The following is a 19,384-nucleotide window of genomic DNA, read 5'->3' as shown; positions in this document are numbered from 1 at the left end:
TTTGATTAGTGGTACGAAACAGTCGATGGTGAAGTCTTTGATTTCAAAAAAGAGATTGGCATCTACTTCATGAATGACGTCGTTTTATTACGTGAAGCATGCATTAAATTTAGAGATGAATTCCTACGATGCACGCAGGTAGATCCTTTCAGCTACGTGACTCTTGCTAGTTGCTGTATGGGTGCTTTCAAGACGCAATTTCTCTCTAGAAATACACTGGCTCTGACACATAATAATGCATACGTCAATCAGTATAAGACATTCTCTAACATCTCTATTGAATGGCTTGAGTATGTGAAAAAAACACGTGACGTAGACATTCACCACGCGCTAAATGAGGGTACTTTGTTGATGGATATTACGAAAAAGATGGTGTACGAAAAGCTCTAGAATTTGCCGGATGTTTTCACCACGGTCACGAGTGTCGTTACAGATCTGACTATGTAAACCCCCTGTCAAAAGTGCCTTTTGGAGTGCTCAGGATACAGTTTAATGACAAGATTGATGTTTTGCAGAACGCATACTGTTTAGACGTTGAGGTGATGCATGAGTGTGTATGGAAGAATCTTAAGCAAACTGACCCTCATGTAATTGCATTTATGACCACTTATTCGGCACCTGAGAGACTGAAACCACGTGATGCACTCTTTGGGGGGCGTACAAATGCTTACAAGTTGTACCACAAAACTTCAGAAAATGAAAAGATCAGATATGTTGATTTCACGAGTCTTTATCCTTACTGTCAGGCTCGAAAAAGCTACCCTGTTGGACATCCTGAAATAATTTTCAAGGATTTTGAACCCCTTGAAAATTATTACGGACTTATTAAGGCCACAATGCTACCCCCGAAAATTGCTTCATCCTGTGCTTCCTTACAGGTGTGCAGGGAAACTTATGTTTCCTCTATGCAGAACATGCGTTGAGAAACAAATCAATGTTACATCTTGTACGCATACAGATGAGGAGAGGTCTATCTCAGGCTGCTGGGTGAGCATTGAATTGTTGAAGGCTGACTGAGAAGGGGTATCTTGTAATGGAGGTCTCAGAGGTGTGGCACTTTGCAGAGAAATCGGAAACACTGTTTTCCGATTATGTAAAGACCTTTCTGAAATTTAAACAGGAGGCCTCAGACTATCCCTCTCACGTAGTCACCGATTCAGACAAAAAAAAGCCTATATCGATGATTACTTTAAAAAAGAAGGGATTAACCTCGATCCTGCAAAGATCTGTCACAACCCTGCTCAGAGATCTATCAACAAATTGTTGCTGAATAGTCTGTGGGGGCGTTTTTCAATGAGAGAAAATCTACCCACTTCTAAACTTTTGAAAGACCCAGAAGAATTTGCTCACATCATATTTGGCTGTCAGTATGATGTTAAATATTTCACATTCGGTGTCTGATGAAATTGCGCTGGTGCAGTACAAACATGACGATGGAGCCATGTACAACACACGGGATGTGAATATATTTCTGGGGGCCTTTACAACAGCACATGCACGGTTAGAATTGTATAGCCTTATGGATAAATTGGGTGACAGATTGTTGTATAGTGACACAGACAGCGTTATCTTTATCTCTAGAGACGGTGATTGGGAACCTCCTCTGGGTCCTTATTTAGGAGATCTGACTGATCGAAATCGGCAATGATGATCACATCACAGAATTTTGTTCAGGAGGGCCTAAAACATACGGATATCGCACTGCAAAAGGTAAAGTGTGTATGAAAGCAAAGGGTATAACTGTGAATGCTGAAAATTCTATGGCGATTAGATTAGACACTTTGATCGGTCTTGTTGACAGTTATGTAAAATCGCATGACACCAAACACGTCCTAGCCTACACAGACAACATCGTGAGGAATAAAAAGAACTTCACTTTGCAAAACAAGTCAGTTGTTAAAAAGTTTCAAGTGGTGTATAATAAGAGGCTGCTTTTCCCTGATTATACATCTCTACCATATGGCTACTAGTAATTTTTTAAACCACCGCAGTGTGCGGGAGGTTGATGGTTTTGATTTTAGACTTCAACATCCTTTTTCATGTGTAATAAGTGGACCTTCAAATTCTGGAAAGTCTTATTTTGTAAAAATGTTGTTGGAAAATGCTGTAAATATGATTTCTAAAAAGATTGAAAACATTGTGTACATTTATGATTGCTGGCAACCTATGTATGATGAACTGTATAAATTGTATAACATTAAATTTGTGGAAGGAATACCGCAATCTCTGAATGATGATGTTTTATTACCTGTCAATAAAACAAATCTGTTAATAATTGACGACATGATGAAGGAGGCAAGTGGAAACTCTGAAGTGGAAAAGTTATTCACTCAATACGTTCACCATAGAAACCTCAGCGCTATTTATATTGTGCAGAATTTATTTTTCCAAGGTAAATCCAGCAGAACCATCAGTTTGAATACAAATTATTTAATATTGTTTAAGAATCCTCGTGATAACAATCAGATAAATGTGTTGGGAAAACAAATGTACCCCGGAAATACAAAATATTTTATGGAATGCTATCAAGATCCTACCAACCAGCCTTTTGGATACCTCATGATAGACTATAAAGCAAAAACCCCTGAATGTTTTCGTCTCAGAACGGGGTTGCTTTCAATCCAGCCAGTAGTTTACATTCAAAAAAGAAAACCGTGATTTTGGTAAAATGTCTATCTAGAAACCTCCCCCTGTTAAAAATGCTATTTAAAGCGACCCCCATGCAAAGGAGTCTTATTATGCAATCAGCATCTGACGAGCTCATTTTAACATTGTGTGAGATTGCATTTAATGTACTCTATGGCACAATCCCACTAACGAACCAGCAACACAAACGGTTGAAGAGGAGAAAGACTGAAATTAAATACATAGCCAATAAAAAGATTGGTGTGTCCACAAAAAAACGCATGCTCAACCAGAAAGGAGGATTTCTTTTTCCGCTTTTGAGCATAGCAGTCCCCTTTATTACAAGTCTGATAATGGCTAAACAAGGTTGAAGATGGAGTATGCTGAGAAGCTGTTTTTAGTGTCTCAAAACCAAATAGATAAACTGAAGATGTCCAATACCCGAGAGTCTATTCAACAAACCGTGGAAGACGATCTGGATGTTGCTATAAGAAATATTTTGAATAAAGACAATTTGGATACTCATGAGAAGGCTAAGCTTTACACCTCGGCTTTACAAAGATTTTTAACGGTAGTTAAACAGGGTGATCGAGATAGTAACACATTAACGCTTGCATTAACATCCCCCAATGAGTCTCGCAAAGAACAATCTGTTAACCCTGTTGAAGATATTATAGCAGATGTATTGAAAAATGTCCCATTGAGATGTGTGAAAAATGCAAGATACATCATGGATAAAATGTCTAAAGCCAAAGAAATGGCATCTTGGAACGATTCGGGGAGTTTGTATTTAAAGGCATTACTATACAGGGATCACACGTGATGGATCTTGTAAAGAGTATTACGGCTCCGCATAATATTAGGGATGACCGTAGACCTCATGGATGGACTGAGTTTTTGCAGGCAATTGCTACTTTAAACATCCCCTATTCAACAGTGCCAAACCATAAGGTTAGACGTGTAATAAGTTCATTTAAAACCAAACCGTCTACATCGCCCTCTACCTCTACGGGTCAAAGAATGTATTTAAGTACGCCTTCTTCTAAGGATTCAGATGTATCACCGTTTAAATCACCGTCTCTTGATCAAAACGTATGGCTGTCATTTTGATATTGTATAATTGTATATTCATTTTTGTACAAATTAATCATATGGTATTCAATAAAGCTATGACATTGGTACATTTGACATTGTGCTCTTTTTATTTATTTGAAGCAAACATTTACAAATCATGTGTTTAACATAAACGTTTCACCCATTTGCACACATTGCATACACTTAAATGTAGTACTATTACAATGAGTTATCCTTAGTTTTTTCACAAAATGTGATACATATTCATCATTTTTAATTAAATCATCGCTATAAAGCATCATAACATCATCATAAGCACGACCTCGAATCATATGATATAGAAAGAAAATACAATGATGACCGCATGTGTCAGACATAAAATGCTGAACTTGTTTAGCTGAATATTGAATGCGTGTTGAATTCGTTTTTAGAAAGGCAGTGATTGATACAGGAAAACGAATAAAATCAGGACTATTACCGAAACTGTCAAAGAAAAATGCTGAACCATCCTTATTTATGTAAATTGCTAACCAGTGTTCACCGGGGAGATGTGCAGGGTCTGTGTTGATTATGGCTGACGTAGGTAATGTTTTTAAGGGGTCCTTCGGTAAATGATCACACGGTAGTACTCCAAGAAAATGCGTGTTTTGTGTGATTCTGTCTATAGCCGTTGTAAGTTGTATGGTATTCATGTTTTCAATTAATAGTAGTCAACAAGTACCTGTCTTCGGTTAGAAACTTCAATGATGTTGTCAAAAACAGCATAAACAATCAGATTAATGGTTCTTGGAAGCGGTTGTCTGAAACGTACTTCTAGTTTGATATTCCCAGACTTAACAAGCGAGATGTGTTGACCACATTCTTCGTCTGGAGTGAGGTTGAAACCATAAAGTGTATAACCCTGCAGAAAATCTTCTCTGTCGATTACCAACGCTTGGTTTTTTAGATGTCTTCCAGACAAAAGTGCAAGCTGGTAAAATTCTCGCACGGCGGTGCCTGCTCCAAAGTCAGGTTGTAATGGTTTGGCGGGGTGTTGCTGACCATCCACATAAACAGCTAGAAACTCCAGATCGTAATGCTTAAATGCAAAAGGGTTTTTATCGTATGCCCCTGTAAAAGCATCATTATCGACCATACCCAATATGATGGATTTGGGTAATGTACCTAAAAACAGGTTTTCCTGGTTTGATACACGGCCTCCAGCTGGTATGGAGAAATTTTTCAGGCAGACCCTGTCAATGGGGTATTTGGCAGTTGTTGAGAGTAGTGCTTGAGCGTGCCCCAGTCTCACTCCTGGTGATACAGATACTTTTTTAACAAACAGAGAAGCTGTCAAAATACGCAGTTTGTATGCTATAGCATCACTCCTCATTAGACAAAATTCATCTTTGCCTCTTGTCAGACGGATTTTAATGTCCACCCCATTAAGCATTAGTTTTTCTTGAAAGAAAATATCACTGTGTATTGGTGATAAAAGCTCAACTACTGCACTTTCGTTGCTAAAGGCAGCCCTCTTTGTCAGACCAATGTTAGCCCCTGCCGGATCGCCTGCATCCATATGTCCGGCAGAATCTTTGTAAAATAAACCTGATGAGAAAACACTTTCCAATGTATCTTTACCATAGTTTAAAAGGCATTCTATAATACATCGATAGGGGTAAGTGTTTGTACTCTGCGAAATTAACCTATCACCAAGCGATACGTCAACCTGTGAAAAAATAGTGTTTCCTGGATAATTGACCAGTCCAACAGGAGTCCCATCTCTGATATTTGAACCGTCCGGATTTGTGATTTTAACACGCATGTAAAGCAGTGTATTATTTAAATCTATATAATCTTCACCATTCCCCGCTATGAAAAATTCCAATGGAGCGCTGTCCGATATCGCAGATAGAGGAGGGATTTCAATGTATGTGTTTTTTTCAATAGCCGCTCTGCGTCATCGGTACTGTAAACAGATCCAGTTCGGATTTAATACACTCTTCGGACATGGTGTGTAGTAGTGCCATGGTTTAGAATATAGTTTTAACAGATGAAAAATGCTTCACAGCTCTCTTTCGTTTTCGTTGCCTAACTGCGGTTTTCTTAGGGGTTTCCTGGTTTTCTTTACCGCCTGACCACTCCTCCCCTCCTCATTCCAGGTGGTTTAGACCTCCGTTACGTAACATAACCATTAACCCCGAACCGTTTTGAGATTTATCATTATTATTAAAGGAATGTGTCATAGCTCTGGTAACAACGTCGCTGGCTATGTTTTTAGCAGCGTTTTTAAGGTGTGGTTTGGCTATGCTGAAACCTCTTTTTAACAACGGAAGAGCCATTCGAAACAAACCCCTGAAAAGGCCTCCGAGCCCCGCCCCATACATAACCCCTCCCCCAGAAAACCCCGGCATTCCACCGCCTGCTTGAGTTTTATAATAGTTTACATAATGAGTGGGGTCCATTTGGTACGGATTATAATACGCCATTTTTAAAGGATCGGTTGTTTCATAGGCCTGGAGTGTAGTTTAACGACGACTTTGCCGTAAGAAAATGGCACTTCCCTGTTTCTGTCGTCTTTGAGCTCAATACAAATCTCTCCAATAGAATGTTTATTCACTGACATGTAGTGTACTCTGTCATATGCAACATTGACTATTTCACGATCCGATCCGGTTATATGTACACATCTCAAAAGCGGGGCATGTGCATCACCCACAGATTGATATTCGATAATATCTGTGTACATGTACATGGTGTAAAACCCTCCATTTATGTCTGCTTGGTGTGGCGCGTACACTGGCGTAAAACCAGGTTCGATGCTTTCATTTCCAGTATAATCATTTACAGCTACCAATGGTTTCTTCGGTATTACACCCAAAATAATGGCTAGTTTACCGTGGAATGTTAAGGAACTTCCTGGTGCCGCCATCATGAACACTTTTTCACATGATCGTAGCCAAGACGTGCATGCCGAGGTAGCATAGCATTTAGCTCCTTAATTACAACAAAACTTCGTCATAATAACCACTTTTCAGCTTTATCTTCACAAGATGACTGATTCCGTCGAAAACCTCTCTGAATTGGACTTTCGCATCATCATCAGTAATAGTGTACCATGATCTAGGGTATTCAATTTCAGCCACACCCACCTCCCAACGACCTTTTAAGTTTATAGGTTTGGCTAATCTTGTTCTGTAATTTGAAATTCGGTTTTCGGGGTAAAGATCTAATGAAGCATTGCATGGCAATGTAACATAAAACCCTGCTTCATCCATGACCGTTTACTGCAGAAATGAAGTCAGGTAACAAATGTTTTATTTTTATATACTTTAAGAGGTTTGTAGATCTACAACAGCTTTTTCATTAACCCAGCTGTCAAACTTCGGAGGCCACCCTACCCATCGTACGAGCACCATGGATCTTTTACCGTGCTTCTTCTTGTCTAATATCTTTTCTACTTTAAAAGCTTTGTCCTTATCCACAATGATTTTTTATAACTCCTCTTCATAAAATGATCCATCGATAACGTCGCCATCGTAATCAGATAGTTTGTAGACTGGTGGTTGTCGTGGTATACATTCGGTTATAGTGAAGAACTCATCTGTGTAGTTTTGTTCATAACCCTTGGTAAAAGGACCCCTCATCTTTGATATTCTAACCACGTCGCCGATTTTGAATTTAAATACAGGCATCTTCTTACACACATTACCATACAAATTGTCATAGACGACCGGTTCATTTTCTTTGTTGACATCTACAGGCCTCATTTTAATACTTCTGTGATAACTACTGTTGTATCCTTGAATAATGTCTTGTAAAACATTGATGTAGCGTTTAGAGTTTATAGCTGTTAAATAACGCCACATCCGTCCTTTTAACGTTCTATTAAAACGTTCAATAACGCTTGCTTTCAATTCACTCCCGTGCTGAAATGGTAAATGTTGTGTTTTTTAGTTAGTTGTTGGAAATGCTTGTTAAAAAATTCCTTCCCTTGTCAGTCTTAATTTTCTGAGGGATTCTACCCTCTTGTAGTATTGAATTAAAGGCATTGGTCACCGCCAATCCAGTCTTGTTCTTTATACAACGTACCCATGCATATTTGCTAAACACGTCTATACATGTGAGAAGAAATTTAGTATTGTCATTTTCCGTAGAATATATTGACATATCTACCAGGTCCATTTGAAACTGTGTATCAATACCATAAACAACGACCCTATTCCTTTTAAAATGATGTCGCAGTGGTCTGTGGAGTGTATAAGCATCTTGACTGGCTAACCAGTCTGAAACTTCTTTATCACTTAGCAAATCACCACTTTCCTCTAATACACCACGTTTTAATCTACTCACACCCCCTAAAGAGCCGGGGTTTGATGGTGTGTAGTGCACCTTATGCAATTGCTCGGTCATGTTAACAGATCAGACACCACCTAAATAATGAAACAGTAATTCTATAAAAGTATCCTTTTATTTTAAAATCAGGGGTAATCATACAATACATGCTTAAATAGTCAAATAGAAACACCAACATCAACCAATGTCTAGATATTGTAGGAAATTAACGCATGTATCAGTATTTTTGTCAATCAGGTAATTAACCAGAGTATCAACATTTTCAAAGACATGACTATCACTCCTTTCGTTTCTTGACAATAACATCACACATGTATCCGTCACAAATGTACATAAGCATATTATATCAGATATTTTACAGACATTATCGCATTCAAACAATGAATTTAGAATGTTTTTAAGCAACAAACAGGGAGAATCATTCTGGTAGGCATAGACTTGTATCATTTCAGTCCAATTGTTTGATAGACCTCTGACTATATCCATGTGTTTCTTTAGACAAATCAGCCGTTTGTTAATATAGGCTTCATTTACAAGCTTGTTTTGTCCAGAACGTTCGTCATTAATGATCTTATACAGCATATTGGTTATTTCACATTGAAGTCGATGTCTCAGAATAAATGTAATCAGGCCAGTAGCTCCGCAGCAGTTCCCCATTGTTAGCATCAAACTTTGGACCCAGCCGAACAGCCTTTCCAACCGTCCACAGCATCGTAGACAGCCTGTTCACAGGTATCATTCACCAGCTTCTCACGGATTTCACGTACTCTCTGTAGAATGTTCGGCTCCTCTCTTAGTTCACACAACACGCCTACGACAACTCCATGGATTCTCTGAGGATGCGGTGTCAATCCAAATGGTTTTAAAGCCTGGCCGATGACTTGGTTTAACACAGGTTTAAACAGTTTACTGGAAATTTCTTCAAAATGAGTGTAAAAGAAATACTTGTCAGGATCAAACAAGCACGTGTGCTGGATCTGACTAGGGTGATCCACTTCACAACCGTAGCACAACTCTTTTAACTTTAAATCGAGGAGATGATCCAGAATGACCACTATGACTGCTTTTATGAAATTGAACCCCTTCACACCAATAATGCCATCCGCGTCGTCCTCTCCCTTAAGAGCTGCTGCATCCGGAAGTGGGCATCCTGATCCGTGGGATGAAATGAACGTTAGATTGCTGTAGCCAAGCTCCATGCAAAACTTGTCAAGCCAATGGCCGATGTCAGAAGACCCTACAACAGGGTCATCTCTTGCTGAAGTATCTGGGTCATTGGGTGATGCGACGGGCCCAGGAAGATATGTAGTAAAGTCTTGAGACATGTTGGTTTGAATGTTGGTTTGAAATGCGGTCAGTCACCGCCAGCCTTTAAGGTCTGTAGAAGGTGGGCGGTGTTACACGGTCACTCCCACGCTTTTTCGGGGGTCAAACAGGCTGACCTTAATTACATTGTATTGGTCATTTGCATCACACCATTTAAACAGTTTGTCTATCTTTGAAAAAACATCATTCAGTATAGGAATATCTTTCCACTGAAACGAAAACTTCATTTGGAAACATTCATTGTGCTCTGTCTCTGGGAAAGGACACCCTCTGTCACTGAGACCCTGTTTGTCCTCGCTGGTAAGTATGTAGACATGGTCAGCCACCCTCTTGATAGTGTGGTTACCAAACACACGGTCTCTTGGAAATGATTCTGGAGATGCTCCATTATTCAGATCCCTCCAAACACGATTGTAAAATACATCCCAGTCCTTTTCCGTGAAATACAAACAATGGTCTTCATCCATTGCATCACCCTTGTTGAATAACTTAACAGTACAAGATGTTCTGTCAAAGTCGTACACACACAACTGTGTGTTGTTTAGATGAAATTCATATTTCAGATCTTCTAACGGCTCATGGAGAGACCTGGTCATGCCTGGACCATGACATCTCCTCGGAGCCCAATATATCTTAGTAAGTCTTTTTACATCATTTAACATTGTTTTTTTAGGAGTGCTGGGAGCAGCCATTGCACAAGTGGAAATCACAAAATACTTGCTGAATAGTTGCAATGAACAAACCTAACCCTTTTTAAATACACCGATGGGGGTATCAGAACAGACACACCATATCACAGCATGTAGCCTACAACTACCGGAGGGAGGGGAGGGGAGGGGGGCGGAGGGAAAGGTCAAATGTATAGCAATTTAACCATAAATCAGGGCCATAAATCATTTTTTGTCACAACGTACATAATACATACTACTATTACTAAGTCAGCTGTCCCGAAAATAGAAATACCTCGATGGGCCAAAATTACAGGAGCCAAGATGAATACTACTGTTCCATTAACTGACAGCTAACTACCGTCACTAGGCAAAATGACTCATGAAGAGAACACAGATCTTTCATACAGTTGCAGGAGTCACAAACCCCATAAATTCATACCCCAAGAAAAAGTATCTTTAAAAAAGTACAAGCCAACTAAAGAACTCAAAAGCACCACAACAGTTCCAGTGATCTCATCAACATCCATTAGTTTTGGAAGAGGACAAGAGAAAGCAACTTTGCACAATGAAAACAAGTCCACGTTGTCTCCTTCTATTCCAAATCATGCTGTGAAGGCAGCCGACAATGAGTGGTTTACTAGTGTCCATACCCCTGCAGCTAAAACTTTTGAAGAGACACAACAGGAAAGCATTACTGAAGACACTAGCTTGAGCCATATATCAGATGACTCCCTTGAGAGCTCTCAAGCACAATCAGAAGAGATTCCATGTGCAAGTCCAGACAAAACAAGCAACCAATTTAAAACCACAGACACTGAAAATGTGCTTGAAACCATCGAAAGTCATTATGCAAAAAGCCAACGTGGTTCAGTGATGGAAGAGATTTTTGAAGGGTCTCACCAGAGTTCACTGGTTCCAACAGATAGGCCCAAAAGCTCTCAACTATTAATGCTTGCAACCACACAACCTAGCAGGGTTTCAGCTGATAGTATTAACAACAGAGGAGATTCAACTCCATCTAAAAAACCTTGGAGTCCATCAGGAAATGTTAATGTGCCACCATTTACAAAAGAAAACATACTTACTACAACCACAACAACAACTACAATAAAGCCCCCTACAGCACGTACACATATGCATGACCCAATTACACCCACTTCTGTAAGCAGGGTATGTGAAACAGACAATACAAATCACATTCCTGTCAGTCACAAATAAATATATGTTACCCTAGGTCATGAAACAAATGGTAAATTAGAAGTTAGAGGAACATACAGTAGAACAACTTCTCCAGTCCACAATTTTCTTATCAATCAGCTAGTGTTAAACCATATACTGTCAGTGGCACAAATTTAAACTCTAAGGAGACTAAATCTCAAATGTTAGAGGGAAGCATCCACAAAAAGGCCATAACAGAAGCACCCACAGCTCCATCACTATCTTCATCATTATCCTCACCACAGTACCAATCTCCTATAAGGCCAGGTGTTCAGAGTAGAGGCAAATTTTCTATACATTACAGCATATTAGGAGGAGCTCAACAAAGACAAACAGCAGTTCCTGAGGGTAGAGGAAGACCTCAAATAACCAGCACAGACATTATCTCTGTAACAGCACAGGCTGAAACTGATGCATATTTGCCTTGTTTTGCTGTGGGGAAGCCCAGTCCTTTCCTTTCCTGGACTAAAGTTTCTACATGTAGGCCAGAAGGGGTTTAGGACCTCATTCTTTAAACTATCACTTGAAATGTCCTTAAATTATTGTGGATTATTTGTTTTAGTAAGTATCTTTAATTCTTTCATTTTCTCACCTTCTGTGTAGTTCAAATATGTTATGACTTTCTTTCTTCCATCGGACACAAAAGTAGCCATAATCACACTACACTTCACACTTCCAAAACCTAAAGTAAAGAAATTTCACATACCACTGCGTACTGAAGTTCATAACCTCTCACCTGCGAATTTGGATGACAAGAAGACATGTGACCAATAAAATATCAAATGTCACACACTGTGACCTATTGGCTCAATATAAAGAATACATATTTTAATTCTGCATGTTTTTTTTTGTTGCTGCAGGAAAGTGACTAGATGGTATATTTTAAATTTGACATTATTTGTTATTCATAACTTATTATTTATTAAAGCCAAAAGCCTTCTAGTGTGACTGTAATCCTGTCCATTGTGGTGTCCAAAATAATTTTGAATGCTCAAAACCTAGTGTGACTTCAGCTTTAGGCAAAATGTCAGGGACTGACAGCACTATTACTGTGTGGGAAATAACATTTTTGAAAAACAAACAAACAAACAAAACATTATCCTCTTGTATAACATTTAAGAAAGTATGTCATAATGGGTAGAAATAAATTAACTCTCATGGAATCATGTTTAATCCATATACCAAGTGTTTTATACACTACTAAGTCAAAAGTCTGAACATTCATGACGGAATTTATGATTCTTAAATTGTGCTTGGAAATTAATTCTTACAAAACAAACAAAAAAAGTATTCCATTCTGAACTCCTATTTGGACATACCTATTTTTTTTATGTGGAAAATAGTAATGATAAAGAATGAGAAGGAGTGTCCTAATTTTTTCTCATAATGCATGTTGAAAGCTTTAAAATGATTTTGCGGTGTAAAATTGTTATTGTATTTACCTGCAGGAGCTAGTGTCGTACAGAAATCAAGGGTTCAGAGGTTTGAGGTCCTCTCTAATTGTCACGATCCCCTGTTGTCTGCCCCGTGTTTCACTTGTCTATTGTCATGCACTACATTTCCCATAGTTCCCTGCCTTCATCACTGCCCATGCACTTCATTGTTCTCACCTGTATGTCGTTTAGTCATTAGTGTGTCTGTGTATTTAAACCCTGTTTGTTCCTCTATCCCTTGTCGTTCGTTGATGCTTGTTGGTAGATGTTTGTATGTTTACGCTCCTATGTTTTGCCTACCTTGCCTGTCTTCCCGTGTTCGTTCCAGCCGTGTGTTTCCCTAGTTCCGTGTTCTTCTGTTGTGCTCGTGTTTTTGTTTCAGTTTTGTCCCCCCGTGGATGTTTACTTTTGTTACTGTTTATTTTGTATTCACTTTCATTTATAAAATAAAACCGCATGTAGATCCAGCCCCTTGTCTATCTCCTCCTGCATACATCATAACAGAACGAACGACCGCAAATGGATCTAGCGGTACAATAGGCAAACTTTAAACTCCTCAGCCTCAAACAAGAGGACCGTCCGGTTGAAGACCATATCCATGATTTCGTTGATCTGGCGAGTGTCGCGGACTTCCCGGACTCCTCCCTGGTAGTTTTCTTTCGAGGCAAACTGAACAGTTCGCTCAGGGAGCGGTTGCCACCGGCGACGTGCGGCTGGATGCTCCGCGATTTTGTGGAGGAGACGCTGCTGGCATGCGGCTCGCCTTTCACAGTGGATGTTGTGGAGGAGGATCCTGCCTCTCCTCCCACAGTGGTGACCCTCCAGTCGTCCATGGCTCGTCCTTTTTCGCCTGCCCCACCTGCCAGCAAGCCAACCCCCACGCCTGCCTTGATTAACGAGCCAGCGCTGCCAACTTCGTCCGCTCGTCGGAGGAGGAGAAGAAAGGCTTCCGCTTCCCAGCTCACGCCAGCCACGGTCAGCGAGCTAGCGCCTGAGCCAGCGCCTACGCCAGCCACGGTCAGCGAGCCAGCACCTGAGCCAGCGTCCACACCAGCCACGGTCAGCGAGCCAGCGCCCACGCCAGCCACGGTCAGCGAGCCAGCGCCCACGCCAGCCACGGTCTGCGAGCCTGAGCCCACGCCAGCCACGGTCTGCGAGCCTGAGCCCACGCCAGCCACGGTCTGCGAGCCTGAGCCCACGCCAGCCACGGTCTGCGAGCCTGAGCCCACGCTAGCCACGATCAGCGAGCCTGAGCCCACGTCAGCTACGGTCAGCGATCCAGCGTTGCCAGCCTCGTCCGCCCGGAGGAGGAGGAGAAAAGGAAAGGCCTCTTCCCTCCAGCCTCTGTCTACCTCTGCCAAGCAGCCAGCGCCTGTAGTCTCGAACGTCAGTGAGCCAGCGCCTGTAGCCTCGAATGTCAGTGAGCCAGCACCTGTAGCCAGCGCCTGTAGCCTCGACCGTCCCAGAGCCAGCGCCTGTAGCCTCAACCGTCCTTGAGCCAGTGCCCGTGACCTCGACCGTCCAAGAGCCAGCGCCAGTAGCCATGACCGTCCAAGAGCCAGCGCCCCTCGAGCCTTCCAAGGCTCCACCTCTCGAGCCTCCCGAGTCTTCCAGGGCTCCTCCTCTCGAGCCTCCCAGGGCTCCGCCTCTCAAGTCTTCCAGGGCTCCTCCTCTCGAGCCTCCCAGGGCTCCGCCTCTCGAGCCTTCCAGGGCTCCGCCTCCCGAGCCTCCCAGGGCCCCACCTCTCAAGTCTCTCGAGCCTTCCAGGGCTCCGCCTCTCGAGCCTCCAGGGGCTCCGTCTCTCAAATCTCTTGGGCCACCCAGGGCTCCGCCTCTCGAGCCTTCCAGGGCTCTGCCTCTCAAGCCACCCAGGGCTCTGCCTCTTGAGCCTTCCAGGGCTCCGCCTCTCAAGTCTCTCGAGCCACCCAGGGCTCCGCCTCTCGAGCCTCCTGCGGCTCCGCCTCCCGAGCATCCTGAGCCTTCCAGGGCTCCGCCCCTCGAGCATTCCTCGGCTCCGCCCCAGATCATCCTACGGCGCCACCTCCCTCGGCTCTGCCTTCAGAGCCTTCCAGGTCTCCGCCTCTGAAACCTGCTACGGCGCCACCTCCCTCGGCTCCACCTCCAGAACCCTCCAGGCCTCCGCCTTTAGAGCCGCCTATGGCGCCACCTCCTACGGCTCCACCTCCCGAGCCTCCAGAGCCTTCTAGGGCTCCGCCTCTAGAGCATCCTACGGTGCCACCTCCCTCGGCTCCACCTCCAGAGCCTTCTAGGCCTCTGCCTCTAGAACCTCCCTTGGCTCTGCCTTCTGAGCCTCCAGAGCTCTCCACGGCTCCGCCTCTTGAGCCTCCCTATGCTCTGCCTCCTGAGCCTCCCACGGCTCCGCCCCCTGAGCCTCCAGAGCTTTCCATGGTTCCGCCTCCCTCGGCTCCGCCTCCTGAGCCTCCAGAGCTTTCCATGGTTCTGCCTCCCTCGGCTCCGCCTCCCGAGCCTCCCTCAGCTCCGCCTCCTGAGCCTCCAACGGCTCCGCCCCCTGAGCCTCCAGAGCTTTCCATGGTTCTGCCTCCCACAGCTCCGCCTCCTGAGGCCCCTGAGCCTCCCACAGCTCCGCCTCCTGAGCCTCCCTCAGCTTCGTCTCCAAAGCCTCCCTCAGCTCCACCTCCTGAACCTGTCCCTGTCCTGTGGCCACCTCTCAGGCCTCCTGAACCTGTCCCTGTCTGGTGGCCGCCTCCTGAACCTGTCCCTGCCCTGTGGCCGCCTCCCAGGCCTCCTAAACCTATCCCTGCCTTATGGCCGCCTCCCAGGCCTCCTGAACCTGTCCCTGCCCCTTGGACTGCCTTCTTGCCCTCTGTGCCCCCTTGGACTGCCTTCTTGCCCTCTGTGCCCCCTTGGACTGCCTGTCTGCCCCTTGTGCCCCCTTGGACTATCTGTTTGCCCCTTGTGCTTCCTTGGTCTGTCTGTTTGCCCCTTGTGTACCTTCTTTTGTCTGCTAGCCCCCCTTCACTCCTTGGACGATTTTGTTTTTTTGGGTTTCTTTTGGATCGTCTGGAATCCGATCATTTTGAGGGGGGGTTATGTCATGATCCCCTGTTGTCTGCCCCGTGTTTCACTTGTCTATTGTCATGCACTACATTTCCCATAGTTCCCTGCCTTCATCACTGCCCATGCACTTCATTGTTCTCACCTGTATGTCGTTTAGTCATTAGTGTGTCTGTGTATTTAAACCCTGTTTGTTCCTCTATCCCTTGTCGTTCGTTGATGCTTGTTGGTAGATGTTTGTATGTTCACGCTCCTATGTTTTGTCTACCTTGCCTGTCTTCCCGTGTTCGTTCCAGCCGTGTGTTTCCCTAGTTCCGTGTTCTTCCATTGTGATCGTGTTTTTGTTTCAGTTTTGTCCCCCCGTGGATGTTTTCTTTTGTTCCTGTTTATTTTGTATTCACTTTCATTTATAAAATAAAACTGCACGTAGATCCAGCCCCTTGTCTGTCTCCTCCTGCATACATCATAACACTAATGGCACACTCGTAATCCACAATGTACTTCCTCTGGACCGAGGCCAGTACCTCTGCTGTGTCCAAAACCAATATGGAAAAGACGACCATGGTTAATTGAATTGTTCTGACTGAACAACCCAGAGTGTTGCAGCCACACTATAGAGAAACCACAGCGTACCTTGGAGAAACTTTTGATCTTGATTGTCAGTCTCAAGGACATCCTCAGCCTCGAATCACCTGGGTCCTCCCTGATAGGGCAATGGTACATTCTAGTGGACCTACTCATGGCATGTCTGTGCAAAGGGTCTCAGCGTCATCAAATGGAACGCTCACATAAAATCTGCTAGTCACACAGATCGAGGAATTTATAAACGCATTGCTAGCAATGCAGCAGGTGCTGATGCCATATCTGTTGGCTTGACTGTTGCTGCCTTGCCACCTATCATTCAACAGCCAAGACTTGAGAATATCACTCTTCCAGAAGGAAGCACTGCCTACTTGAATTGCACTGCTAGGAGTGCCCCTCCCCCTTCCATTGGCTGGGCCACCCCTGATGGCATGCAACTCCGTCCCTCTCAATTTATTAATGGACAAAACTTGTTTGTCTTCCCTAATGGTACACTTCATGTTAATAGTCTTGCTCTGACAGATACAGGGATATATGAATGCATAGTCACCAATGTGGTTGGCAAAATCCTCCACGGCCAGGATTACATTCTCATCATCTCAAAAAACAGATGTGGTCTATGGAAGAAGATTGTACCTGGACTGCATTGTGCCAGGGAATCCAGAACCAAGGATCATCTGGAGGACTCCATCCAAAAAGCTTGTGGATGCTCACTACAGGTAATATAAACACTTCACTAAGGCACATAGCCTGTGCAGGAATACACATACTGGGTTTATACACTTTGGGAAAAAATGTTCATAAGTATACATTCTGCTTTGACTGATCAAACAGGGTAGCATGCCAAACAAACACTCTAATAACTTCAAAATTACAAGCAATTCCACAAAATAATTACATAACTTTAAGTTATTTAGCAGTTTTTCTATACTAACAATACAAATGTAATTACAGTTATATTTTTGCTTATTAAAAATAGGCCAACTCCTGCACTTCTATTAATAGCAAGGCTACTTTTTTGTCATTAAAATTGAATTCAAACAGAAAATCTTTATATTTTAAAATTGTGCCTACATAGTCAAATTTGTATTTATTTATTTTATATATATATATATATTTCAGTTATGATCCGAGGATTAAAGTATCTGTCAACGGTACACTATCCATCCTATCAGTGACAGAGAAAGATGAAGGTGAATACCTCTGTGTTGCTCACAACAAAATCGGTGATGATTTTGTGCCCCTTAAGGTCAGCGTCCTAACAAAACCAGCCAAAATTCAGCAGAAGACAGATGTGGACAGGAGTGTTTTTCCTGCTTGATTGTGTGGCCTCTGGGCTACCCAATCCAAAAATCCACTGGGCATTGCCTGATGGTACCATGATCAACAATGTTATGAAGCATGAACATAATATTGGGAGTCGAAGTCGAAGATATGTTGTCTTTGACAATGGAACACTCTTCTTCAATGAAGTAGGGATACATGAAGAGGGTGACTATACTTGTTATGCTGAGAACCAAATTGGTAAAGATGAGATGAAAGTGCATGTCAAAGTAATTGCAGATGTGCCTGTGATTGAGAATAAGACACATGATGTCATCAGGGTTCTCTATGGAGAATCTGTCTCTCTGAAATGCATTGCCAAAGGTGAGCCAACACCTCTTATATTGTGGTTCTCTCCCACTAACACAGCCATCACTTCAGTTTCAGACAAGTATAATATATATACTAATGGGACTCTAGTCATTCAGAAAGTTCAGCGATTTGATGATGGGAATTATGCATGTCTGGCAAGGAACAGGGCAGGACCGCAAAGTGACCACAGTTGAAATCCTTGTCTCTCCTCCAGCAATTAATGGTCTCAGAGGCACCACAAATTTACTGAGAATGTCTACTATAAGAAATCAGCGGAAAGTGATTGATTGAGAGGCTACTGGCACCCCTGTTTCACTTGTCATGTGGGTTCTCCCAGAGAATGTTGTTCTCCCTGCACCATATTATGGGAGTCGAATGACAGTACATCGCAATGGTACTCTGGATATTAGCTCAGTGAGAATAGCAGATTCAGGCCAATTTGCCTGTATTGCTCGTAATACACCATCAAAGAGCAGGTTGTTATGCCATTCTTTCCAATGGAACCCTCTCTATTCAGCAAGCCTCTGTCCATGATAGGGGATCTTACACTTGCAGGGCTTCTAATGAAATTGGAAACTCCCTGCTCACTGTTCCAGTTATTATCATTGCATATCCACCAATTATTACTAGTGGCCCAGCTCCTGCCACCTATGCTAGAAGAGGAATAGCAGTACAACTTAACTGTGTAGCCATAGGTATACCCAAAGCAGAAGTGGCATGGGAGACCCCAGACCTTACATGGCTTGTTGCCAGCTCCCAACCACATCTGTTTGGGAACAAGTACCTCCATCCTCAGGGCTCCTTAATCATCCAGAATCCCACAACACGAGATGCTGGATTCTACAGATGTACAGCCAGAAATGTGGTAGGGGCTGATTCAAAAAGTACATACCTGTATGTGTACTGAGAAGCAGAGGACATCTCCTCTTCATATGCCCAAAGAACTGTGATGTTAAGCTGTCATCCAGCTTGACAGCTTTAACAGTTGTCAATATGAAATGTAGAATAGAATCAGCCCAAAGCAACATTACAAACATTACATTATTTTTAAAATGATTGTGGGCACTTAACATTACAATGTGTTAATTGTAGTAAGAAATGTAAAAGGTACTATTTTTCAAAAGCTAGCAGTGGGATTCATGTAAGCAACATAACCAATCTATTGATATTATAAGGCATCTTTCTACTTTTATTGTTTGACAATGACAGTTTATGTCAAAATGTATAAATGAAAAAGACTTTTATTCAGAATATGCCACAATTTTTCAGGGATATAATTATTGTAAAGATACTTCTTTACATATTTTCTTCAAGCATACTTGTCACTGAATGACATTCAAGCTCATAATCTGTTATCACACAAGTGTGGCTAAAACAGTTTATTTTTCTCATTAAGAATTAATCAAAAATAAGGTACACAGTCTACAATAGTGTCTGCATATGATTACT

At 42.6% G+C, this 19,384-nt stretch overlaps 1 protein-coding gene across 1 annotated transcript in view; it reads left to right on the top strand.

Annotated features, from left to right (window-relative positions):
- Window positions 1-18,842, top strand: part of LOC127651332 (matrix-remodeling-associated protein 5-like) — a 29,068-nt gene extending 10,226 nt beyond the window's left edge. The window contains 9 exon segments of the mRNA XM_052137110.1: window positions 12,698-12,743; window positions 16,188-16,282; window positions 16,317-16,499; window positions 16,502-16,861; window positions 16,911-17,019; window positions 17,423-17,608; window positions 17,610-17,947; window positions 18,228-18,389; window positions 18,421-18,842. Of these exon segments, the coding sequence (XP_051993070.1) occupies window positions 12,698-12,743; window positions 16,188-16,282; window positions 16,317-16,499; window positions 16,502-16,861; window positions 16,911-17,019; window positions 17,423-17,608; window positions 17,610-17,947; window positions 18,228-18,389; window positions 18,421-18,842 (1,901 nt within the window).
- The last annotated feature ends 542 nt before the right edge of the window (window positions 18,843-19,384 follow it).

The sequence above is a fragment of the Xyrauchen texanus genome, chromosome 11, assembly GCF_025860055.1.
Source record: "Xyrauchen texanus isolate HMW12.3.18 chromosome 11, RBS_HiC_50CHRs, whole genome shotgun sequence".
Taxonomy (NCBI): domain Eukaryota; kingdom Metazoa; phylum Chordata; class Actinopteri; order Cypriniformes; family Catostomidae; genus Xyrauchen; species Xyrauchen texanus.
Note: the sequence above shows the minus strand (reverse complement) of the source record. Positions and strands in the feature narration are given on the sequence as shown.